Here is a 26725-nt window from a genome sequence, read left to right as displayed (position 1 = left end):
ATTATGGCCTCAATTTCACAATCACTGTTTTACAAAAGGGATTGTGTTTTGTCAATACAATATACCAAAGGGTTTTCTCTTTTGACAAAGAAAATACTTGAAAGAAAGTGGAAGTTATTCTATTATTTTAATAGTTTTCTTGCTGAGTTATTTAATTCAGATGTACCCAGGGAATTTGTCATATTGCCATGTGTCAAAGTCAGACAGGACTCTCAGATTTGTCAGACTGCTCTGTTTATTTTAGCAAAGCTCTGCTAAAATGCATCCAGAAAATGTGAGCACCATACAAGGTTCAAACCCCTTGATTTAAACAGTCAAAAGAAAGTCAAGTTAACAGGATTAAAAGAAGGGGCAAAACTTCACGTGATTAGTGTGAGATTTAGTCAAGTATCTTCATTTCCACATCAAGCACACAGCAATCTCCTGTCCATATCTACTTGGTTATCTCAAATTGCTTTCTGCCTAACACATAATGTTTCTTTTCCTGTTAACTCAGACCCACCTGGCTAGCACGTTGATCTCTTAAAAGACAAACAGAATTCCTTCAACGTATTCAATTATTACAGCACAATTAATCTTTCTCTTACAGTATAATTCTTTCTACTTTCACACATGTTTTAATTAATACATTTTGAACTCTTTACACATTTCTAAGAACCACCTATTTTGTAATCCTCCCCTAACGGTTAAACTTCAGTTCAAAGGTTGGAAGGGAGTAAAAGGAAAAAGCAAATAGTTCCATGAAATCTCAACCAGATTGCACACCAGCTACAAATACTCTCCTCTTATAGGAGTGATTTAGCATCTTCTTTATCCAAGTGGAAGGTAGGAGCCTGAACGTGCATCTTGGAGCAGTAGAAACTGAGCAGAGAAGGTAAATACTTTTTTGTTGTGTACTATAAAACTAAAGCATCTTCATGAGTATATCTATGAGTAAATTGAATACCCTGGGCAGTGTTAGAGGGCAATGTTCCCTCTAACATTTTTCATGCTTGGGTAGGTTCAGCTTTCTTTTGGGTGGGTTAAAATGACTTATCTGCAACACCAGTATTGTGTAGTGTGAGAATGTGCACAAGCCGTACAAACAAGGATTCAATATATAAATATATATTGTAAATAATCTATAAGTGTGGGAGGAAATATATTAAAAGAAGGGATAGTTAATATGAAGCAATATGTATGATATTTATTTAATATGAAATCAAATTTAAAAGAAATAACACTACCCTTGAGCTACGTCTACACTGGCACCCTTTTCCGGAAATGCTTAAAACGGAATAGATAGCACAGTAGTCTATTCTGCAAAAAAGCCCCAATCGCAAAAATGATGATCGGGACATTTTTCTGGAAAAGCGCGTCTACATTGGCAGGATGCTTTTCCAGAAAAATGTCCCGATCATCATTTTTGCGATCGGGGCTTTTTTGCGGAATAGACTACTGTGCTATCTACACTGGCCCTTTTCCGGAACAGTTTTTCCGGAAAAGGACTTTTGCCCGAATGGGAGCAGCATAGTTTTTCCGGAAAAAAACTGACAATTTTACAATAGATCGTCATTGCTTTTCCGGAAAAGCAAGTGGCCAGTGTAGACAGCTGGCAAGTTATTCGGGGAAAGCGGCTGCTTTTCCGGAATAAGTGGCTCAGTGTAGACACAGCCTTGGAGTGCATGTATTATCATCCTTTCTAAAAATTCAAGTTAGTAAACACACCAAAATGCGTATTATCCACACATAGCTCAGTTTTGAGATGCTAAACAAATCTGAGTCAACTAGAAATAGTCAAAACAACAAGAAGTCCTGTGGCACCTTATAAACTAACAGATTTATTGGAGCATAAGCTTTCGTGGGCAAAGACTCAGTTTGTCAGATTCAGACTAACACGGCTACCCCTCTGATACTAGAAATAGTCATGCTCTCCTCGCAAATATTAATACAATATTTATTGACACTGTGAACAAGAGTAAAATGTTGTCACTCAGTCTTATACAGTTTATCTGGGGAATGTTTAGGATCCATGCTATGCAAATGGAAGTGAAACAGAGACTGTAAAAACAGATAAAAGCTCTCCTACTTTGAAACTTTCACTTAGTGGATGTCACTAACTCAAAGAGTAGACACCCCAGAGCAAATTAACACTTGGCTTCAGGGTTTGTAGACAAATCCATGATTCAAAGTGCTTCCAGATAAGGTATCATCTTACAAAACAACTAGCATCACACCTACCATTTCCTACTTCTGACTCATAAGAGCCAGTACTGTACTAGATACAAAGATGTGGCTTTAATGCAATACAATTTATCATGTATTAATTGTTTCAGAGGGGTAGCCATGTTAATCTGTAACTTCAAAAACAACTTTAAAAAAAACCAGCAAGTACTCTGGCGGCATCTTAGGCTATGTCCAGACTACAGAGGTTTGTTGGAAAAACGGTCATGTTTCTGACAAAACTTGAGTTACATCCACAATGCAAGCACGTTCTTTCGACAGTAAATCAAAAGAAGAGAGGGCTTTTTGCGCAATTTGTAATCCTCAATCCATTTTGCGAAAGATGTCTTTCTCAAAAAGGCATCTGTGGACAGGGAAGAGGGAGTTTTTTCGGAAGAAGAGGGAAGAGGAAAAAGCACAGGTGCCCTGGTAGCCATTCTCTCTATAGCAATGACTGTTTACATGCGAGATAGCATCCAGGCAGGCTGGACGCTATCTTTTGAATAAGTGCATTGCTTTTTCAATGCACTTTTGCAATGTGGCCGCTCTTTTGCAGAAGATCTCTATCAAAAAAAGTTTCTTCCACAAGAAGCCTGTAGTCTAGTTGTAGCCTTAGAGACTAACAAAAACATATCTAGAACATCATGAGCTTTTGTGGGCAAAACTCACTTTGTCAGATGAGATGATCTTGAGGCATTTTAAAAATCATTAAGATTAGAGTTTTCGATATCTCTCTCATGCCAAAAAATTCTGTTAAAAGAACCTTTTTCCTTCTTATCTTAAGCCTTAACTCCTAAACTGCTATGTTAATTTTGTTTGAAATGTAATTATGCAAATCTCCTGGCACACAGCCCCTCCATGCAGCCTGCTTTCGCCTCTTCCAATGCAGACAGACAGAGAGGGTTTCACTCTCCCTTCTGGATGGCAGTAAGTGAGTCAGGACACCACAAACAGACTGCCCCCCGCCTCCACCACATTGCACACATGCCAGCACAGACCTCCCACCTCTTTCTCCCACCTGCTTCTATGCAATCTGCTCCTAAAATCCTGCTTCTCACATTTGCAGACACCGGCAGCCTACCTGGGAGTCAAGACTGGACACAGCAAAATCTAACTCTTAACCATTCTGCTCCTGATCAGTCTTCCCTCTAAAATTTTTCTTCCGTGAATAGAGCGAGTTTTGTCTTGTGCACCAATATTGAGGTTGTCTGCCACCCAAGGTATTAACAAACTACTGCTCTCTCTCTCTCTCTCTCTCCCTTCCTCCCTCTCTCTCTCTATACATATAAAAACTAAAATGAAGGATAATTGATAAGACAAACATTTTTCAGTAGCAATTTCTAATCTTGCACGTGTCTGTTCCTTTGAGGCATAAAACAAAATTGTTTGTTTTCTTGACATAACAAACAAAATATTTTATCATTATTATTGATACACGAACTGAAATATTTGTTACAGCTTATGCTTGAAATTAAAGATTATGTCTATTGGTTTGACACACGTAAAAAAAAGTCATCATCCTTATGTGTCAAAAGTATATATATGGTCTTTTTTTCTTGTTGTGACTTGTGTCAAAACAAATTTTTTCACTTTATGCTTCACGAAAAATTACTTCATTTATATTTCTTTATTTTGGAGACCGCTAATCATAGTTACTGGAATGAGACCCATAGCCACTAGTGGACACTGCCAGGCTAGACAATGGGGCAGTTACTTGCTGCTGGTTACCACGATGAACCTTTTCTCTTCTGTCTTTACAGTTCTTCCAGTGCTCATACACAGTGTCAATTGAGAGATATAGTGTTGCTGAAGCCACACCATGGGCTGTGTGCTCATTTGTAATTGACTTCAAAGCTACTTATTTCCATAGCAATGATACCTATCTACATGCTCATCCAGAATTTGTATGTCTGTTTTTTAAATCTGTGATTAACTCTTATCCCGCAACATATATGTGAAGTATGGGCCAATCAAGGAATGATTTGGCCTAACAAAAACTTGAGTTTAACTTTGACTAATTTACACCCTTGTAAATCCCAATTATTGCAGTATAATGGAGTCAATTTGGCCGAGTGGGTGGAGACACCCCTGGCCAACACTCCACCCATTCAGGCAGTGGCCTGGCAGTGAACACCAGGTCGACATAGAGCGTCTAGACACATTCAGTTCTGTCGACAAAGCAAGCTGCTTTGTTGACAAAACCCTGTAGTCTAGACGCAACCCTACAGGCAATAACACCTTCTGTCGACAGAAGGTGTTATGCCTCGTAAAATGAGGTTTACCAGCGTCGACAAAACTGCTGAGTTCTGTCGACGTTATGTCGACAGAACTCAGCGGTAGTGTAGACGCAGGTATAGTTTTGTCAACAAAAGTCCACTTTTGTCAACAAAACTCAGTAGTCTAGACACATCCTCAGTCTTTAAAATGCTACCAGACTATTTGTTGTTTTTCTTGTTTATTTCTTTTTTTTTCATTCCAATAGATTTTGTGTCATGGGCCATGGCTGATCTCAATTATGTAAAATGCATCCCTGTGGCCTTTTACCATGTAAAATACTTCCCAGAGGTACCTCAGGGCCATCTCCCTTTCTTAGGAGAGGAGTGTATAGGACATGAGGCTGCAGTGTGATTTCTCACCATCATGCTGCCAGTGGCCTCGCTTGCCGCTCCCATGCTGGATTCTCCACATTTACCTCCTGACAATAAAATTAGCAGAATTTTAAAATACTGTGCAGAGAATGTTTAATTTTTTGGTGCCAAATGCCCTCAGGAATAGGAGATGCTAGGCGGTTTTGGGAATGGTGTACATTGTGGGTTGGAAGGCACTGGGCATAGAGATTTGTGGTGATCTCTTGGGAATGGGGATTTCTGGGCATAAGGTGTTGGGTGAAACGGGGCAGGAGGTGGTGTGGTAAGCACACTGGCAACTCAGGGCAGGAGCTGGAGGTGCAGGTGGGAGGAAGTGCAGAAGTTGGAGTGAAGGTTGCAAAATGTTGGGGTTAGGGGCACCGTGTAGGAATTAGTGGGTGAGAATTAATGCAAACTGGACAGAGAATGGGGATCCATGGGTGGGGAAGCCCAATGCAGCCAAAGGAAATGGGGGGCACCATGCCCAGTGAGGAGGAAAATACAAGTTTTCCCAGGGTGTCATTTTCCCCAAGGCTGTTTTTTCCCCCCAATCTCTTCACTCTCCTGTCTCAGCAAGAAACTTTAGGCCGCTCATCTCTGCAGCCCCCTCCCCCCCAAGACACACTTGTGCTCTCAGAGCCTGACTGCAGACTCCTTCCTTGTAGCCAATATGATGTCAATATGGTACAGCAAGAGGTTTTCTCCTTTCACAAAGAAACTACCTGAAATAAAGTGGATATATTTTAAAAGCCATAGGACTTGTGGTTAGATCATTTTAACCTAAAGTTTGTCAGGAACCAAAAAAGGACATACAGTTTATCCTCTCCATTTCTCTTGTGTTGTCTGACAGAGCTTCTGGCATGAAAAATGTAGTGTCCAAGGGCAAATAACTATGCTATTATTTTAATAGTTTTCCTGTTATGTAATTAATACGTGTCTAGGGAATATGAGTTATATTGCCATGTTTGTAATTCATACATTTTGAACTCTTTTCACATTTCTAGAACTATCTGTTTTGTAATCTTCCCCTAGTAGTTAACCTTGAGTTCAAAGGTTGAAAGAGATTAAAAGAAAAAAACCAAATAGATCCATGAGACTTCACACAGGTTACAAACCAGGTCTTGAAAGCAAAGCCTCACCCTGCAAGTATGTCAGGCCAGAGCTTCACAGCTCTGCCTGTCCTTCCTCAGCATTGCTCTGTCTCGGGTGCCTTCTCCAGCTTACTAGGCAGCCAGATACTTCCTGCTCCACAGCTGGAGCAGGAACATGTTCCTTCTTTCCCGGAGCCCTTCTTCTAGGGCTTAGTGAGGCCCTCATTCATTTTGGCTAGCCCTCTTCTGATTGGGTCTCAGCCCCAGCCTTCAACCAAGGCTGTCTTAACTTTCTATGACCAGTGCAGAACAACTACATCATCACATGGTTAAAATAAAATGATCAAAGAAAATGCTCAAGTGAAAATAAACTTCCTCTGACTCCCTCGTATGTTGTTGATCTCGTTACTAGACATGAAAGAGAAACATATTAAACAGGGAAATAAGTGAGGGTATGTCTACACTACCCCACTAGTTCGAACTAACGGGGTAATGTAGGCATACCGCACTTACAAATGAAGCCCGGGATTTGAATTTCCTGGGCTTCATTTGCATAAGCGGGGCTCCGCCATTTTTAAATCCCCGCTTGTTCGAACCTTGTGCCACGCGGCTACACGCGGCACGAACTAGGTAGTTCGAACTAGGCTTCCTAGTTCGAACTACCATTACTCCTCGTGGAATGAGGCGTAACGGTAGTTCGGACTAGGAAGCCTAGTTCGAACTACCTAGTTCGTGCCGCGTGTAGCCGCGTGGCACAGGGTTCGAACAAGCGGGGATTTAAAAATGGCGGAGCCCCGCTTATGCAAATGAAGCCCGGGAAATTCAAATCCCGGGCTTCATTTGCAAGTGCGGTATGCCTACATTACCCTCCTAGTTCGAACTAGGAGGGTAGTGTAGACATACCCTGAGAGAGATTGAGAGAGAGACTGAGACTATGTCTACACTACAGAGTTTATTCAGAAACACAGATATTTTTTCAAAAAAAACTTCACTTACATGCACACCACAATCGCGTTCTTTTGGAAAAAAATTGAAAGAGTGCAGGGGTTTTCCAACAATGGTAAACCTTCTTCTATGAGGAGGAATCCTTTTCCCAAAAGAGCTCTTTCAGAAAAAGATGTGTGTGGCTGGGGAAGAAGGAGTTCTTAAAAAGAGGAGGAAAGAGGACAAAGCACAGGTGCCCTAGTGGCCCCTACATCCACAAAAATCACACTTAAATGAGACATTCAGCATGGACGCTCTCTTTCAAAAAACAGATAGCTTTTTTCGATATGCTTTGGCTTTGTGATAGGAAAATGGAAATAAGAAAGCATTGGACTTTATATGGAGTTCCTTGTATACCTCTGACTTTAAGTGCCCATTTACATGTATTCTGTGAAGTTACATAATTTGTTAAGGCAGTAGTGGTTCCTAACAATACCAGATGCTTCTTTCAAGCAAATAGTTCAAAAACAACACATTACACAGCAATTTTACTTGCAAGAGATATTTAATTCTCATGCCAGGCCCTAAAAATGCCATTTATAAACTTTCATTCAATTTGCTAATGGGATCTGGTTTTGTATATTGGATACAAATTTTTGTCCTGAAAGACAGATAACATCAAAGTAAAAATGGTATAAAATTATGTTTCCTAACCTGCAGATTCTTGACATGAGAGAAACCGAATAAACAATGGAGCCATCAAATAAATATATGTTCAAACATAAGGGAGCTTATTTTGTACAAAACGTTACCACAGCTGAATACATAGATTCATTGGAGGATTTTGAAATCAGAGACAGTGATGTATTTGTGGTTACTTATCCAAAATCAGGTGAGACTGATTGCTTCTTTCTCTGTAGGAAACTCATTTCTGACTTTGTCTGAAACCTTTATTGGGCCCTGCTCCTTACTTATCACCATTATGATCTATGTTTGGTGGTAGCAGTGTAATATCTTTTAACTGCCACCAATTTATTAGAGACATTGAGTTCATCCCCATGATTAAGCAGTGGCAGAAGTTTAACACTTCAGAGATAATCTGCAAAGTGTATTAGAACCTGGAAAATATTGTTAAAAGCTATTTACAACTTTGTGTTATATTGCAGCTTGTCTATTTGTTTTTGTAGTTGACAACTGTTTTTATTCACCATTGTCATCAATATTTTGGGAACACTAATCTGATGGAAAGGGAGGATGGTGTGACTCCTTATAATAATGAATTTGCACATGAACACAAAACCTCAGATTCCATGAAGACAGCCATCTTGACTTGAACTTAATTAAACACAATCTCCCAACCATTCAAATTTGATCCCCATCCTGTCATACAGTATTCAAGATGAAGTGCCAACTTCATGTACTCAGATTATTCAATTTTTGTTCTCAGATTTCACTGTAATATATATTCTTAAAAGAAGAAGAATACCAGTTGTAGCCTATGAGGATTGAAAACTATTTACATCTTTAGAGTTATAATAAAGTGGAACTAACTCCTCTGAGAGAAACTCAGAAAGATGGATTCTGTACCCCATTGTATACTGAACATTGTAACATGGAACACCACCAAATAGGGTGCTTTCGGATAGTATCAATAAATCCACTGCAATAGCCAGTCATGCTGTTATGCTTATAAGAAGCATAGAGGATATTTTGAGGGGAAAAGGCAATACAGCATGTTTATTGAAAATACAACATTAAAAATCAGTATAAGCGTTTATTATACACAGAGACACACACACATACACACACACAGATCATACAGATGGTTTTATTGTTACCAGTCTGTTGCGGCTTGAGTCAATCTAATAACCAAGGATATTGATCATCAGTGTGGTGTTGTTGGCTGCAATCCGATGCTCCAAAGTTATAGAGGATGAAGCCAAAGAACCATGGCAATACTCCATACATGCATGCTTATCAATTCTCATTCAAGTCTATGGCTTTTGCATTGTCATTCGACGACTATTAATCCTTAAGTGGTGTTTATCCCAAGGTTGCTTCTGTCATTGTCCTTCATCAGCACTTTGAATGGGTGTCACTGGGAGCCTGCAATCTGGTTTTGCCTTTATATATTATTTTGCCTTTGAGTGAATGGTTGTGATTAACAACAGAGGTGGGGAACCTCAGGCCCGGGGCCCACATCCAGCCCATAGGTTGCCAGGATCTGGACCCCAAAGATCATCATCTGCCTGCCTCCCCCTCATAAGGTTAGGGAGATTAGGCACTCCAGATCCCTTCCCACGCCCAACCATGGGTCTGGAGAACACAACATCTACCAAGCTGGGCATCCTGTAGGCTTTGCTATTGAAGAGAAAAATGGGGAGTGTCTTTCTTCTTCTCAGTCAGAGGCGACATCAGCAAGGGTTTTTTTTTTCATTTGTGTATGACTCCCGAATGATTTTTGTGTGAGTCAGTGTCCCCCGATCCAAAAAGGATTCCCCACCTCTACTTGGGAATCATCAATCTGTTCCTCTTGAAGAGCAAAAGCCTATTTCTTCATTAGAATCAGGCCATTATTGTAAAGTACAAAGAATAAAGAATAGAACATTTTACCTAGATTCATAGTGACCTTAATGTGTCAGGGTATGTCTACACTACCCCGCTAGTTCGAACTAGTGGGGTAATGTATGCATACCGAACGTGCAAATGAAGCCCGGGATTTGAATTTTCCGGGCTTTATTTGCATAAGCCGGCCGGCGCCATTTTTAAATGCCGGCTTGTTCGAACCCCGTGCCGCTCGGCTACACGCGGCACGGGCTAGATAGTTCGAACTAGCTAGCCATTCCGAACTAGCTAGCCATTCCACGAGGCATACAGATAGTTCGGAATGGCTAGCTAGTTCGAACTATCTAGCCCATACCGCGTGTAGCCGCGCGGCACGGGGTCCGAACAAGCCGGCATTTAAAAATGGCGCCGGCCAGCTTATGCAAATAAAGCCCGGGAAATTCAAATCCCGGGCTTCATTTGCACGTTCGGTATGCATACATTACCCCGCTAGTTCGAACTAGCGGGGTAGTGTAGACATACCCTCAGAGATTTCTCTGGACTTTTCCTGCCAAAGCATTGGGGTAGGCACCGAGAGCTCCTTGGATGCATATTTTGCAACAATTAATTAGGAAGGGTGGCTGGCAGGGTAAAACACAAGAAACAAAATTATATGATCACCACTAAACTAAACTTAATATTGTAATTCCACTACATCATTTTTCATTATTTCTTGTTCTGCATAAGGGGATTTAATACATTCAAGTTACACTGTTGCATTATTTAGGCAATGTAGGAGGGAGAAAAAAATCTCTAATAATTGCTCTTCCAATGGGGAACCTGAATACCCTAGGTAAAACATATTTGAAGATTTCTTATTGAGCAGCAGATAGATCCGATCGATAGATCGATAACTTTTGTATGTTTTAATGTTAAAAAGAAGCTATAATGCTGTTTGGATTCCCATCCCTGCTTCACCAATGTCCCTTCCATACAAATTTTGTATTTCGTGTATTATGTAAAATGAGACACAGTTTTGATGAGATCTTGATCATGGAAATTATGACATGAAATTCAAACAAACTTAGCATCAAAGCTCTTTTAAATCAGGTTATTTCCTTTCCAGGAACTGTGTGGAGTCAGAATATTTTGAGCCTGATCTATCATGAAGGCCATCGGGATGGAACAGAAAATATAAATGTAATAGACAGAGTTCCATGGCTGGAGTATAACTTATATAAAGTTGATTTTGTCAGTCGACCATCACCTCGTCTCTTTACTACTCACATGTTTTACAATTTAGTTCCAAGAGATCTCAGGAACAGGAAAGGAAAAGTAGGTGATCCTATTTTCACAATTCAATTAATATTATCTAGGAAAAGTTCTGGTTTTCCCCAGTAAATCAGCTTGAATTCTCATAGCCAGACTGTCTGCCCTTCCCACAACAACCCTTGCAGTAGCATATCTCTCCTGGATAAGGTTGGGGTTCACATTCCTCCAAAACCCTATTCTATGTCCTGGGAGCCTGCCAAAGGGAAGGGGGAAATGAAGTTCAATCTAGACCTCCGGACGTCAGTGCCCAGTTTCCATGGGGATCTCATTTTTAATGGAAGTTCTGTGCTTGGTGCTTGGGCCAAGAAACAGAGCTCCTTCTGCATGATGATAGCTCACCCCAAGGGAGAATCATCAATGGGTATGATCATTATAGTCTGCTTCTTCTATGTAAATTGCAGGGTTCTTGTGGTGGTGGTGTTTGCAGCTATGTAAGTGTAAGTTCTGCTCTTATCCATGTTTTATGTCTCCGGCATCTTGAAATATCATGAGACTCCTTGCCAATGAAAGGGAGCTGGCCTGGGCCAGATGCAGCTCATGAGGAAGACTACACCAGGGTCATTAATTCACACTGAGCTCTTTCCCACTGAAGGTGCGCAGTGCCGCTCTGCCATAAGGTTGAGGAAGTGGGAGAATTGCCTCATGGAGGAAATGCCAAAGTCTTACATTTCCATCTACATAGTCCATGTGGCTTCTGTGCACCCACTTCCATGTGAGACACCCTCTTAGCAGCTTCTTTATCTCGGTTGCAATAATACTCCAGTAAGGGGAGCAGATGCACAGAACAGAACCCTACTGTGCATGAGCTCCATTAGTGAACCTCTCAATGCATAGGTACCTTCCTCCTAAATTGCTTTATTGTTCAGCCCCCTGTCTCCCGAGCAGAAAGACTCACTATGTCTACAGTAAAAATCAGTGGAACAACATCTCTTATGCTGCACAAAGCACAGTTTTAACTAGAGACAGAGGAAAATCTTCCTTATGTGTATTTTACTAGGCTCATGCAAATTTTTGCACTGTTCAGAACATTTAGAAGGCAAGGGAATGATTTCTCTTCCTGGCTGGCTGTTTTTAGTGTGCAGGACCCTCTGGCTTAGCTCTCAGAAATTCTCAGATCCAAATTGTTGGGAAAATTAAATAATGTGGGCAGCAAAGCATTTTAAGACGACTTATTAAAAACAATAGCCATTACTTGTCTATAAATAGCTCTATCAACAATTTTATGACAAAGGGGTAAATTAATGTTTACTGGGATTCTAGTTTGACAATAAATTTTTTGCTGAAATACTTTATCGAACACAAGACACACAAATACACATCTGTTACTCTGTTGATAGTGGTTGTTTATAAAAAGGAAAACAAAATCTAATCCATTTACTGATAAGTTTCAGTTCTTTTAAGGTAGTACACCTGTAACTGCAATCCATGTTAATATTTGTGATTTTGTATTATTACATTTTCCATTATTCTTAAACATTTTCAATACCTTCTTGCTGTGCAAAAGACCCAAACAATTACAAAAGTTGAAGACCCACTTCTAACAAAACTTACTGCTGTGCTTACAAAAGTGATGAATCCCACTGAGGTTAATGGTACTATTAGCTGCAGACAGCTACACACGGGCAGGAGAGGATTTGGAATTAAAGAAGTGCAGTATTGACCCTGACTGTGCAGAAAGTGCTGGCAAGGCACATAAGAACCATTTATTTAAAAGCAGGATAAATAATAGTATCAAGCATGTATTTTAATCCTCCTCATACGCAGAGATTTTAAGGGTTCTTTGCAAGAATAGAAATTGTATAAAACCTACAAATTTTTAGGTTTATCGTGTCCATGTAATACATTGCAGATTGTCACTCTTTTTATCTTGCAGGTTATTTATGTTGCCAGAAACCCTAAGGATGTGGTGGTTTCCTATTTTCATTTTTCCAAGATTTCAGTCACCCTTGAGACAGTATCAGATTTTAACATTTTTCTGGAGAAGTTTTTAGCTGGGAAAGGTAAGGCATCATTTCCTGCTAAAGAGCCATGACCTCCTCACTGACAGAGGCCATGAAAGCTATCTCTGTGGATAAATTACATAGAATGTGGAGTTTGTCAAAATCCAGGTGCCCACTCACAGCTGGGGGTCGAAGGCTGCAGTAAATGCAATGACACCCATGGTTCAAAATAGAGGTATTATGTGAAAAGAATTGCAGGGAAGCTGCACAGTCACATGCACCGCATCAATCAAGTCAAGTCATTTCATGTATCTCAACTGGGAATTCAGTCTGAACCTACCAAGATGATTTCAGTGCATTTCAACTACACTTCTGCACTCAGATAACAGAGGTGAGGAGATGAGGATGAGCCTTGTACAGAGAACATACACAAGTACTTTTCTACCGTTCTCTTTCTAGTTTCATAGATTTCTATATCTGTATTGCCTATTCCCCAGTCTCAAACCACTACAGGTTGGACCTCCCTGGGGCTGCATCACTGGGACCTGACCAGTCCAGCATAGCACCTCACTACAGACAATTTGCCCAGCAGGAGAGAGCAGTGTGACTTCTCTCCAGCTGTTAGTCAGTGAGATCACCCTTCTTCAGCACCCTGCCAATGAGTCCAGGTTTTATTCTCTCAATAGGAGTCTCTTTTCCCTGCACCTTGGAACAGGTCTGTCAGTTTTATGAGGGTCATGAGGTCCAGTTCTTTTAGCATTTCTGCTGTGGTTTAATCTCCTTGGCTACGTCTAGACTACATCCCTTTTCCAAAAAAGGGATGTAGTCTAGACGTAGCCCTTGTGTTTGTTGTTTTCCAGCTGCCTACTGGCAGCCTGTTCTGTGACCTTTCTTACTTGGAGCTGGTATGACAGAGGTTTGGCTCAGGGCTTCCCAGCCAGAGTCCTGTGGCATGCCTCCCCCTTTATGAACTGCCTGGTTTGGCCTTTCTCAGCCCCTCTGCTCTCCATCAGTGGGGGTCCTCTACAGAAATCCCTCGCCTCTTTTTCAGGAATTCCCTGGCGTCATCTCCTTGTGGTTCCTGCCTGTATCCCCACCATCCAAAAGAAGATTGGGTGGGGGTGGATACCCCCATAACTCTGCCACCACCCACAGGTCACCATAGTAATCGTACCCCTGTGAGTGTCCCTTTTTCCTGTATCCCCTTCTCTTCTGACTGGGAGTCAAGGTCAGTGTTAACATTCTGCTCGACCCTCTGGGCCTCAGTTTTCCTAAGCTGCTGAGAGGAGTTTGAGTCTTCTATCGAGAAAGCTGCTGAGTTCCAACTTTCCCTTTTCTCCTTCTAAAGGGCTTTGGGTGGCCATGTCCACCATGAATCCTTCCCCTCTGTCTGCTCTTTCTGGGCTCTGTCACCTAGTATGCGCTGATTCACTACTGCCTGGGCTTTGGTCCCCTTTCCCCCGGGGCTTCCTGGGCTAAAGGTCCCCACTCCCTCCTTCGGGGATCATTATTTTTCCTCTAGTTGGTGGGCCCTAGTCCTTATTTATTGCCACTAGATATGGTAACCCCTCTACTACTCTGAACTGTTTCCACTTAAAGCTGCCCTATTCTTCTGGGATCATTTCGGTCACTGGGCATGACCTCTTATCAGTATGCATACACCGTACATCCGGAATCACCATGAGGTTTTCCCTGTCCCCTATGAATGAGTGAGCAGGCTGATGCAGTGTCTTCTAGACCCTGTCAGCAGTATCATCCTCACCCTCATTGGGCTGGTGGACAGCCTCTACCCTTTGTCCACCCTCTAGCATGAAACTGGCAATAAGATTTGGCCCTCTTGCATTCCATGTCCAGGCACTTGTGTTTTTGTGTCCTAGCTGCTGACACTGCCAACAAACTATCATGCTGGGTCTCCTGAGTGTTCATCAGGGTTCCTCCTTCCTGTCCAGACCTTTTCTAGGAATGAATTCCTCTTTCTTCCTTCCAAAGTGATTGTCTTCATAGGGTCAGCCCCCTTTCTCTGGAGAACATGTATTTCTTGGTCAATTTCTCTGCCTTGACCATAGTGGGCTGGTAGCATCTGACCCAGACTCAGATATTCTTGGAGAGATCCTATAGCAATTGTTCTGGGATGACTGTGTCCATTATTTCCCCCACTGATCACATCTTGGGCCTCATCCAGCAGCTGGCACAATCCATGAGGCTTTAGGTGACTGTCCAGGACTGCACAGTTTCAGGCCAATCTGAACTTCTGGCAACATTTTTCCACCCACAGTCCCACCTGGTTGAGGATGGCTGCCTTCACCATCTCATAGTTCTGGGCATGATCCTCACCAGTGTTCCCTCTAAGCTGCACAGCACAACTTCACATGTGATTAATCAGCGCTGCTAGTGAATCAGCTGGGTGCAAGGAGCCCTGAGTCCCTTACTGGGTGGGGCTGATTAATCACCTGTGAATCTGTGCTGCTGAGCAGCTTAGAGGTAACACTGCTCCTCACTCAATGATATTTACTGCCACTTGATCTTCTTCTGCCAAGAGTGGAGACAGCCTTAGGGACAGAGTTGCTCTTTCCCATCTGGTGCTATAGGCAACTGGTGCCTGAAGGGGGAGAGATTCAGGGAGGGTCACTGAGAGAAAGAGGCAGGGGATAGGAGGGAGCACCCCATTTAGCAATAATAATTATGTCAGGATCATGGGGGCAGTGCACCTTCTGGGTGCTACCATGAGTTACCTTTGTCTGGCGCCATGGCCCTGCTCAAATGTACCACTGAAGGCATCTGGATCATCTGCTGTGCCCATTTTACAGAGTCAGTGACGGGCAGTTGAAGCTTGACTAATTTAGAATCACAGAATCATATTATCATAGAAAATTAGGACTGGAAGGGACCTCGAGAGGTCATCGAGTCCAGTCCCCTGCACTCATGGCAGGACCAAATACTGTCTAGACCATCCCTGATAGACATTTATCTAACCTACTCTTAAGTATCTCCAGAGATGGAGATTCCACAACCTCCCTAGGCAATTTATTCCAGTGTTTGACTACCCTGGCAGTTAGGAACTTTTTCCTAATGTCCAACCTAAACCTCCCTTGCAGCAGTTTAAGCCCATTGCTTCTTGATCTATCCTCAGAGGCCAAGATGAACAAGTTTTCTCCCTCCTCCTTATGACACCCTTTTAGATATCTGAAAACTGCTATCATGTCTCCCCTCAATCTTCTCTTTTCTAAACTAAACAAACCCAATTCTTTCAGCCTTCCTTCATAGGTCATGTTCTCTAGATCTTTAATCATTCTTGTTGCTCTTCTATGGACCCTCTCCAATTTCTCCACATCTTTCTTGAAATGCAGTGTCCAGAAATGGAAACAATACTCCAACTGAGGCCCAACCAGCGCAGAATAGAGCAGAAGAATGACTTCTCGTGTCTTGCTCACAACACACCTGTTAATGCATCCCAGAATCAGGTTTGCTTTCTTTGCAACAGCATCACACTTCTGACTCATTGTGAAGGGGCAGCAGGGGCCGCGGACACTAGCCCTGTGCCCCGCACTCAAGTGCTGGGCGGCGTAGCTGTCGTGGAGACGGGGCGTCTCTGCCGAGCCTGTTCAGCAGTGGCTGCCTGCGCAGGCGCTGTCGTCCCCCGAGCGAGCTGCCTGGGAGTGGGGAAGCCAACGGCTCAGCGCGCAGGCGCCGGCGTCCCCGACAAGGGGTGCCGACTTAGAAAGAGGACTCCCAACCGGGAGCAGGAGAGTGGAGGGGGGCACGGCCGAGGTGGACCGAGTCAGCCGAGACCCGGACCAGAACCGATGGGGTGCCGGAGGCGCCAACAGCGGATCAGCGCAGCGGGAAGAGGTGAACCCCCCCCCCCCGAGAGGGGGAGGATGGACAAGGACTAGCTGAGCGGAGGAAGCAGCCCAGGACAGGGTCAGGGAGACCTGGGGACCGGCGAGTTGCGGCCATGGCCCCCCCGGTCGGGCAGCGTGTCTAGGACGCCTACCCTTAGGGTCCTGGACTGGGACCTGGAGAGGGGGAGGGCCCAGGTCCCCCTCCGCCTCAGAGAGCCCCTATAAGGGCCGACAGTGATATTACAACTGGCGGATAAGGGTTTCCCCATCCCCCAGGGGAGAGCCCCATGCGGGCAAGCCAGGTTGGTGCGTGACAAATGGTGGAGAATGTGAGCATGACTCTGAACCTCTAGACTAAAAGGGGGTGTGCGAAAAAAAACCCCGCACAAGACGGCGGTAAATCCCAAGAGGGGCGGAGGGTGCCTCCCCGGGGTGAAGGGAAGGAAATCCAGGACCATGGACCCCACCCAAATATTCAAACGGCTCACGGAGCAACAAAAACAACAGCAACAACATCAAGTACAGTTGTTGCAGCAGCTGGCTGCGCAAGGCCAGGAACAGCAACAGCAGCTGGTTAGAGAGATAACGCAGCAGCAAGAAAGATGGGTGCAGCACGGGATAGGACGAGGGGCAAGTGTTGGACTGCTGGGGGATGGAAGCGAGGGACCGGTAGCCCCCCCCCCAGTTGCCTATTCGGCTAACAAAGATGGGGCCCCTGGATGACCCGGAAGCGTACCTGGTCACTTTTGAGAGGGTAGTGCAAGCCACATGCTGGCCCGAGGAACATTGGGCCACCCTCTTGGCTCCTTATCTCACAGGGCCCACGCAGCTCACATATAGGAGCTTGGCAGCCCAGGACGCCTTAAAATATTACAAAGTCAAAGAAGCGATACTAGATCAGATATGGGTGACTCCAGAGACCTATAGGCAGAGGTTCCAGAGTGAACAATATCCCCACAGTGCACAACCGAGATCCGTGGCCCAGAAATTAAGAGAACTGGCCTGGCGATGGCTGGAACCCGACAAGCGGGATAGCCCCCAGGTAACGGACGTTGTGGTCCTGGAACAATTCCTGCAAATCCTCCCCCCGGGGCCCAGCAATGGGTACGCCGACATTGCCCCCAAATGCTGGCTGATGTGGTCATCTTGATGGAAAATTATATGGCTGCCGAGCCCCTGGGAGGACCTGTGAGAGGCGAGAGAGAGGCCCGAGGGGAGTGACCCTTAAGGGGCAGAGGAAAGCCAGAGAGGGGAGGCAAAGGAGCCGAGGCCCGCTGGGGCCTGGGGCGAGGATGGGCGAGGAGACAACCGGAGGCCGAAAAGGAAGGCCTTCCCGAGAACCCGGGAATAGGAGGGACCCAGGAAGAGACAGCAGGGGAGGAAGTGGCCGAGGGAGGGTCCTCCCGTAACCACTGCTATGAGTGCAGACAGGAGGGGCACTTTAAGCGGGAGTGCCCCTTCATGGACTGCTCCTTTGGGCAAGGGGTACCCCTGGGGTGTCCCCTCGCCCCAATCGAGGAGCTACAGTAACCACCCAAGTATTGGTGGAGGGGGTCCCGGTTCAGGCATTGGTGGACTTGGCCTGAGGGCAGACGATGGTCCATGAGGACTTGGTCCCGAGCCTGCTGGGACCACAGTTTGGGTGCGGTGTATCCATGGTGACGTATGGCCCTACACCACGGCTTGGGTATGGCTGCAGTGCGAGGGAGAAGAAGGCATCTGCAAGGTGGCGTTGGCTCCTCAGCTCGCCTACCCAGTGGTCCTGGGATGGGATTGGCCGGGCTTCCGCCGGATTTTGCAGGCATGGAACCAACCAGACCCAGACCCGCAGAGAGAGGGGCTGGAGGCAACAGAAACCGAGCCAGACTGGGTCACAGAGCACGACTTCCTCGACGAGCAAAGGAACGACCTGACACTGGTACAAGCCTGGGAGCAGGCCCGAGGAGAGGAGGAAGGTGGCGCTCTGAACCAACAGGAGACATACTTCGAGGTACGGGGGGATCGCCTATACCGCGTGGCCCGAGAAACCGAGGGGTTGGAGGTGGTCTGGCAGTTGCTAGTACCACGCCGCTGCCAGAATAAGGTGCTGGAGCTGGCCCATGCAAACCCCTGGTCCGGGCACCTGGGCTGGGAAAAGACCCTACAGCAGCTCACACAACAGTTTTTCTGGCTGGGGATATACAGAGCCATTCGGGACTTCTGTGATTCGTGCCCCACCTACCAGCACACGCGGCTACAGCTATGCCCCAAGGCTCCACTGGTGCCCCTATTGGTAGTAGGCATCCCCTTCGATAGGGTGGGCCTGGACCTGGTAGGACCAGAGGAAAAATCCTCGACCGGGTTCCAATATATCATGGTCCTGGACTATGCAACCCGTTACCCTGAGGCAGTGCCACTGAGAAACACCACCACGGCAATGATATCAGGGGAGCTAATCAAAATATTTGCCCGGGTGGGAATCCCCAAAGAGATCCTAACGGATCAAGGGACTAACGTGACATCCCGATTGATCCAAGAGTTGTGCAGGTTGCTACGAGTAAAAGCTTTGCGGACCTCGGTCTACCACCCCCAGATGGACGGGATGATAGAGAGGTTTAACCGGACCCTGAAAGAAATGCTGAGGCGATTTCTGGACGAGGAACCCCGAGACTGGGATAAGGCCTTGCCGGCCCTGCTATTCACCATCAGAGAAGTGCTGCACGCTTTGACCGGGTTCTCTCCATTCGAACTGCTGTATGGATGGCAGCCGCGAGGCATTCTAGACCTGGTCAAGGAAACCTGGGAAGAGCAGGAGTCCAGAGTCCAGGGGACCATAAACTACGTCCTAAAGTTGAGGGAGCGGCTGAAGCGGCTCGGCGAGTTTGCGAAAAGAAATTTGCGACAGGCCCAGGACCGCCAAGAGCTAGCATACAACCGGGGCACTAAAATGAGGGAATTCGAAGCAGGGGATTGAGTCCTCCTCCTGTTGCTGATAAAGGAATCGAAGTTGTTAGCCCGGTGGCAGGGGCCCTTTGAGGTGGTACGGAGAGTCGGGCCAATGGATTATGAAGTACGGCTAGATGGGAAGCGGGCGAAGTCACAGATATATCATGTCAACCTTTTGAAGAAATGGAAACCCTGCGAGGCTCTTCTGATCACAACAGAGTTAGAGGAGCTGGAAGTGGGCCCCTGGGCCAGGGAGATGGAGGACGACACAGCCCCAGCTATGGGAGAGGACATCATGACAGCCCAACACCAAGAAGTGGAGGCCATTACCTCCACTAGGACACCCGGGAGAACATCAGCAATTTATCACCACATCTCGATGACCCCGGGGAAAAGGGTATGTGACGTGATAAGACCCCTACCCCAGAAAATGTGGGACCCCGTCTGAGAAGAAGTCCAGGAGATGTTACGGCTGGGAGTGATCGAAGAGTCCCGCAGCGGCTGGAGGAGTGCCATTGTACTAGTACCGAAGCCAGATGGGACCCTCCGATTTTGCGTGGATTTCCGGGAGGTGAATGTGATAGCCCGATTCGACGCGTACCCCATGCCCCACGTGGACGAACTGCTAGATAGACTAGGGCATGCCAGATACATACCAACCCTAGATTTGACGAAAGGGTACTGGCAGATCCCGCTTACCCCAGCCTCAAAAGAGAAAACAGCCTTTTCAACCCCGTTCGGGTTATTCCAGTTCAAGGCAATGCCGTTCGGCCTGCATGGGTCTGCCGCGACATTCCAAAGGTTGATGGACCGAATCTTGCAGGACCACCAGGACTACGCAGCAGCCTATATTGATGACATAGTCATCTACAGCCAGAACTGGCAGGACCATACGCGACACCTGCGAGCAGTGTTGAGGATGTTAAGGGATGCTGGTTTCACGGCAAACCCCACCAAATGCCATATAGGCCAACCGGAGGTAACCTATCTAGGATACACTGTGGGGAGGGGGAGACTGCGGCCGCTGATGGACAAAGTGAAAGCCCTAGCCGAGTATAGGTTTCCAACGACCAAGAAGCAGGTGCAGCAATTCTTAGGCCTGGCGGGGTATTACAGAAGATTTATCCTGCAATTTGTGACAATAGCAGCCCCCCTCACGGACCTGACGAGGGCAGAGCAACCAAAAATGGTGATACCCTCGGGGCAGGCAGAAAGGGCCTTTAACGAGTTAAAGATGGCTTTAATGCGAGCCCCGGTGCTGAGGCAACCGGACTTCTCGAAGGAGTTTATAGTACAGATGGATGCCTTGGCGGTAGGATTAGGGGCAGTCTTAGCTCAGGAGGTAGACGGGGAAGAACACCCAATCCTAACAGCTGGAAGCTGTTCCCCAGGGAAAGGGCATACGCCACGATAGAAAAAGAGGCACTAGCAGTAAAATGGGCGATTGAGGCCCTCCGGTATTACTTACTCGGAAACCCTTTCAAGCTAATAACTGACCATGCCCCACTAAAATGGCTGCAGTCTATAAAAGAGACAACCCCCCGAATAACAAGATGGTATCTGGCCTTACAACCTTAGAGGTTTGAAGTGACACACGGCCCCGGCTGGAAACACAACAAGGACTTTTTTTCAAGAACGGATGAGCCGGAAAGCATCACAGAAGGGAAAAAGGCAAGAAACCTAAGTGGTGGTGGGGGGGGGGAGGTGATGGGGCGGCAGGGGCCGCGGACGCTAGCCCCACGCCCCACACTCAAGCGCCGGGCGGCCTAGCCGCCGGGGAGACGTGGCAGCTCTACCAAGCCTGTTCAGCGGCGGCTGCCTGCACAGGCGCTGTTGTCCCCCGAGCGAGCCGCCCGGGGGCGGGGGAGCCAACAGCTCAGCGCGCAGGCGCCGGCGTCCCCGGCAAGGGGCGCCGACTTCAAAAGAGGACTCCCGACCGGGAGCAGGAGAGCGGAGGGGGGCACGGCTGAGGTGGACCGAGCCAGCCGAGACCCGGACCAGAACCGACAGGGTGCCGGAGGCGCCAACAGCGGATCAGCGCAGCGGGAAGCCCTCCCCCCCCCCCCCGAGAAGGGGAGGATGGACAAGGACTAGCCGAGATGGAGCAAGCAGCTCAGGACAGGGTCAAGGAGACCCAGGGACTGGTGAGTTGTGGCCATGCCCCCCCCCCCCCGGTCGGGCAGCGCGTCTAGGACGCCTACCCTTAGGGTCCTGGGCTGGGACCTGGAGAGGGGGAGGGCCCAGGTCCCCCTTCACCTCAGAGAGCCTCTATAAGGGCCGATAGTGCTGTTACGACTGGCGGATACGGGTTTCCCCATCCCCCGGGGGAGAGCCCCACGCAGGCAAGCCAGGTCGATGCGTGACACTCATATTCAGTTTATGCTCCAGTATAACCCCTTTAGACTGGAAATAAGGCAAAGCTATTAATTGAGATCATAATTAACCACTGGAACAATTTACCAAGGCTCGTGATGGATTCTCCATTATTGGCAATATTTAAATCAAGATAGGATGTTATTCTGAGATATATTTAGGAATTAGTTGGGGGAAATTTGATGGCCTGAATTGCACAGGAAGTCAGGCTTATGTCCACAATGGTTCCTGGTGGTAATTTGTTCAGAGATTAATAGATTCTATGAATTTGGTTCTGCGTTTGGGGTCATTAATCTATCAAAACAATTAAAACATGATCTATAAGTAATCAGAATACGAACATGCAAATATGTTGTGCCAGCTGGAAGTACACGTAACTGTCCATCTCTGCATTTGAATAAACAAAAGCTGGTCTGATATTCCCAGATTAGAAGATGGATGTGGCATAATCTGTATCTCATGTTTAACGTGAACGTAAACTAGGAAAAGATTGTGAATAAGAACAGACCTGGAATAATATCTCAATGAGCCCAAATATCCCCCCTGCAACAGAAGAGAGAAAAAGCAGAAAGAAGGACCTCTGCTCCCTCGATTCTGCATGGTCAGCTGTGCTGATGAGCATTCTGGGATGCAAACATGCCAATAATTGAATGGCTTTTCTCTTTGAGATCATTAACATTTATTTCTATATATATTCTCCTTCCTAAGTGATTCCTGGCTCATGGCTGGATCACATCGGAGGCTGGTTCACCCACAGGGATGACTTCAACATTCTCTTCCTTACCTTTGAGGAGATGAAGAAGGTGAGACCACTCAATCACTTTAAAGCTCAGATAAACGATAAAAAAATGCCTCCTTTATTCCCTCTGATTTTATCACCCTTGCTCACATTGAGCTGTACTTTTCTGTGTGAGGCATTTCATTGATTTCACAGAGGAAGGTACGCTGATCTCAGTGGTTTAATAGTGATAGAAATGTAGCCGTGTTAGTCTGGGGTAGTACATTGTCCTGCATTTTGCTTCAGTGGTTTAAGTGAGTGTCACTGTAAACGTATGTCTTAGTGCAAGGGGGGAAGAAACAGTAATTGTATGAGATGTTTAACTCAGTTTGACATTCAATAGTACGTAAATGCCTAGTTCACTGTATAATAACAGGTCTCATCTACAAAAGCGACGAGGAGTCCTGTGGCACCTTATAGACTAACTGAAGTGTAGGAGCATAAGCTTTCGTGGGCAAAGACCCACTTCGTCAGATGCAGGTCTCATCTACTTTCAATTAGCAATGGTTTGCCTTGTTATTCACTTGTCAAATTTTTAATGTCACTATAGACACTTACAGGGTATGCCTACATTATGGGATGAGGTCAAATTAAGATACGCAACTTCCACTACTTTAATTGCATGGCTGAAGTTGAAGTACCTTAACTCAGCTTTTGGTGCTGTCCACACCACAGAAACCAAAGGGAGAATACTCTCCTTTTGATTTCTCTAAGGCTACGTCTACACTGGCATGATCTTGCGCAAGAACTCTTTTGCGGAAAAGTTCTTGTGCAAAAACTCTTCCAGAAGAGAGCGTCTACACTGGCATATGCTTTTGCACAAGAGATGTGCTTTTGCGCAAGAGCATCTGTGCCAGTGTAGATGCTCTTTTGCTCAAGAAATTCATGTTGCCTGTCTACACTGGCCTCTTGCGCAAGAACAGTTGCACAAAAGGGCTTATTCCTGAGAGGGAGCATCAGAGTTCTGGTGCAAGAAGCCCTGATTTCATACATTAGAACATCAGTTTACTTGCACAAGAACATGCGGCCAGTGTAGACAGGCAGCAAGTTTTTGTGCAAGAGCGGCTGCTTTTGCGCAAGATCGTGCCAGTGTAGACACTGCCCCTGGGTATGTCTACACAGCAAAGTTATTTCGAAATAACAGCTGTTATTTGGCAATACATTTCCTAGCATATATACAAGCCAAATGCTATTTTGAAATTAATTCGAAATAGTGGAGGGCTTATTTTGAAATTGGCAAACCTCATTCCACGAGGAATAGCGCTTATTTTGAAATAGGGCCCTCCAGACCTTTCCAGGGTGCCCTGCTGGTCACCCTGGTGACAAGGTAACTTCAGAATTGATGCCCTGCTGGAACCAGTTCCAGCTGGCCTTAAATATGATTCAGAGTCCAAACAATGTGGACGCTCTATTTCAAAATAACAAAAAGCTATTTTAAAATACATTTTGTGTTTAGACGTGTTATTTTGAAATTAGATACGCTGTATTGTAGACATACAATAGCTTCTCATGGAAGCAGGACTACCGGCATGGATGGGAGTGCCCCCTCAGTTCGAATTACCGGGTCTTCACTAGACCCACTGATTCGAACACTGGAAATCAACATCAGCAGCTTCAGTGTTCTCTGTAGTGTATACATGCCCATAATGAATTACAATTTTATTTTTGAAATTGTGTAGTAAGATTGAAGGTCCCAACAAAAGTCACCTTTTCTTCAGTGCTCTAACCCTATGCTTCATTTCACACCGTTTGTTTAAGTATCCCACTAGCCTTTACTCAATCATTTTATTTAGTTAGTTCTTTTATTTGTCCAAGTTAGAGAACTTACTTTAAAATAATGTTCATTTCAGGATCTCAGAGGCGCTGTGCTGAAAATCTGCAAATTCTTAGGAAAGCAGCTAACAGAAAAAGAGCTGGACACAGTTGTGGAAAAGGCTTCATTTGATAACATGAAACGGGATGCCAGGGCAAATTATGAAAACATGCCAGAAAGTCTCCAGGAACGAGGCAAAGGACATTTTCTTCGCAAAGGTAAGGCAGGAGCAGCCGAGTCTACTCAATATTTAATCTTCCTCCTCCTGGTTAGGTTGTGTTGAGGCTAGCAATCAAGGACTTCCAAACACAATTTTCTGTGCTTGGGAAATAAGTGGCTTTAGGGCACTGAGACTGTTATTTCCTAAGAGTTTGCTGAGAAAGAGCTGGACAAAAACTGGTGAAAAGGTTTAATGAGAAAAGTGTCGGTATTTCAAAAATGAAAATTGTCAATAAGATCTTTTGGAAGGTGCCACCTGTAAAAGGGAAAGGTCTTCATGAAGAAATTAATAATATGTGAACATTAGAAGAAAATGGAAAGCAGTTCTGTGTAGTGCTTCTGTAAAACTTCACAAATATGAGTTTAAAACTACTGGTGCATAAAGCCGAATTAGTGAAATTATCTAGAAAGAGCAGGTCAAACTAGTTACACTGCAGTCAAGGTTAAACCAAGAATGAATTTGGCCCATTATAGATTTCTCCAAGAGCACTGCTGGATTTCACAAAGAACAGAGTCACAGTTTTTGCCAGAGTCATGTGTTTCATCAGAGGGGAAGCATTCTCTGATAAGGCTGCTGACATCTGTAACATACAAGGCACGCCAATAAAACATTTGCCCAGCCCATCAAATGGACACTGACTGGTATATTTTAAATGCCATGAAAGATAGAAGTATGACTCCACTTGAAAAAATACTCTAGGGGGTGTTTTTACTGTATTTATCCAGCCCTCCAGGTTTGGAAATGTACCTCCAAAACCCCAGGAAGTTACATTCTGGGGAGATGAGAGAGGAAGGACCTATCTGGGGAGAAAAGGGATTGAACCCAACCAGCAGCAGTCACAGCCTCTAATCTGCACAAGTGATATTCAGATTATAATAAACTCTGCAAGTGGCCTCTAATTCCCAATTCTCCGTCTGTGTCTCCTGCCCCAGGGACCATTGGAGACTGGAAGAACACAATGACTGTGGTGCAGAGTGAAAGATTTGACAGCGTTTTTAAGGAAAAAATGAAAGAGCTGCCTTTCAAGTTCATCTGGGATATTAATGAAGATCTCTAGACTGGGCTCCAGTTGCAGAGAGGTGACAGGGCACCACAGGGAATGAAAACACACCTTTGTCACGGGTGTTCATAAAAATCCATTGTGCTGTGTAATTAAAGATTTGAAACTTTTGAAATTTTCTACTTCTCTCATTTATTTCAGGCCTCATGTACGGGGGAAGGGGGTGTGAAGCATGCTAAAGCACCCTCCAGAGTCTCCCAAGTAAGCATGTTCCTTCAGGCTAGGGGAAGGCAGGGGCGGCATGTTAGCTCCCAGACAAGTGCACTAGGCAACACAATATGGGAAGGAGGTAGACAGCCTTTGGCAGGGAAAGAACAAGTTAGGAACTATTTAGAAAAGTTAAACATACACAAATCCATGGGCCTGGATTTAATGCATCCGAGGTTACTGAGGGAGTTGGCAAATGTCATTGCAGAGCCTTTCTTTGAAAACTTGTGGAGATCGGAAGAAATCCCGGATGACTGGAAAAAGGAAAATGTTGTGCCCATCTTTAAAAAAGAGAAGGACAATCCAGGGAACAACATACCAGTTATCCTTACCTCAGTCCCCAGAAAAATCATGGAGGAGATCCTCAAGGAATCCATTTTGAAGCACTTGGAAGAGGGGAAAGTGATCAGGAATAGTCAACATGGATTTACGAAGAGCAAGTCATGCCTGACCAATCTGATTAGCTTTTATGAAGAGGTTACTGGCTCTGTGGACATGGGAAAGTCAGTGGATGTGATATACCTTGACTGTAGCAAAGCTTTTGATACGGTCTCCCACAATATTCTTGCCAGCAAGTTAAGGAATATGGATTGGATAAATGGACTGTAAGATGGATAGTAAGCTGGCTATATTTTTGGGCTCAACGGGTAGTGATCAGCGGCTTGATGTCAGTTTGGCGATTGGTTTCTAGCGGAGTGCCCCAAAGATCTATCCTTGGACCAGTTTTGTTCAAGCAATTTGATAGGTTCTAGCAGCAAGACGAAATGAGCACATAAGCCAATAAGCTAAGAAAGATTACATAGCATATCTGCCCATCATCAATTAAACATCTTATCTCTAATACAGG

General features: G+C 45.3%; 1 protein-coding gene across 4 annotated transcripts; it reads left to right on the top strand.

The window, feature by feature from the left end:
* The first annotated feature begins 715 nt into the window (after window positions 1-715).
* On the top strand, window positions 716-25786 carry LOC142827861 (amine sulfotransferase-like). 4 transcript variants are annotated; one of them, XM_075924027.1, is made up of 8 exons: window positions 732-874; window positions 3269-3422; window positions 7565-7736; window positions 10515-10723; window positions 12594-12720; window positions 22509-22603; window positions 24429-24609; window positions 25544-25786. In XM_075924027.1, exons 3-8 carry the CDS (start codon window positions 7595-7597, stop codon window positions 25666-25668), a joined length of 879 nt encoding a protein of 292 aa, XP_075780142.1. In that variant the 5' UTR covers window positions 732-874; window positions 3269-3422; window positions 7565-7594; the 3' UTR covers window positions 25669-25786. The 4 variants fall into 4 exon arrangements, with proteins under 4 accessions (XP_075780141.1, XP_075780143.1, XP_075780142.1 ...); XM_075924026.1 differs by lacking the exon at window positions 3269-3422 and having other exon boundaries at window positions 716-874; XM_075924028.1 differs by lacking the exons at window positions 3269-3422; window positions 25544-25786 and adding an exon at window positions 25337-25510 and having other exon boundaries at window positions 716-874.
* Window positions 25787-26725: the final 939 nt, after the last annotated feature.

Source organism: Pelodiscus sinensis, chromosome 3 (assembly GCF_049634645.1).
Source record: "Pelodiscus sinensis isolate JC-2024 chromosome 3, ASM4963464v1, whole genome shotgun sequence".
Taxonomy (NCBI): domain Eukaryota; kingdom Metazoa; phylum Chordata; order Testudines; family Trionychidae; genus Pelodiscus; species Pelodiscus sinensis.
Note: the sequence above shows the minus strand (reverse complement) of the source record. Positions and strands in the feature narration are given on the sequence as shown.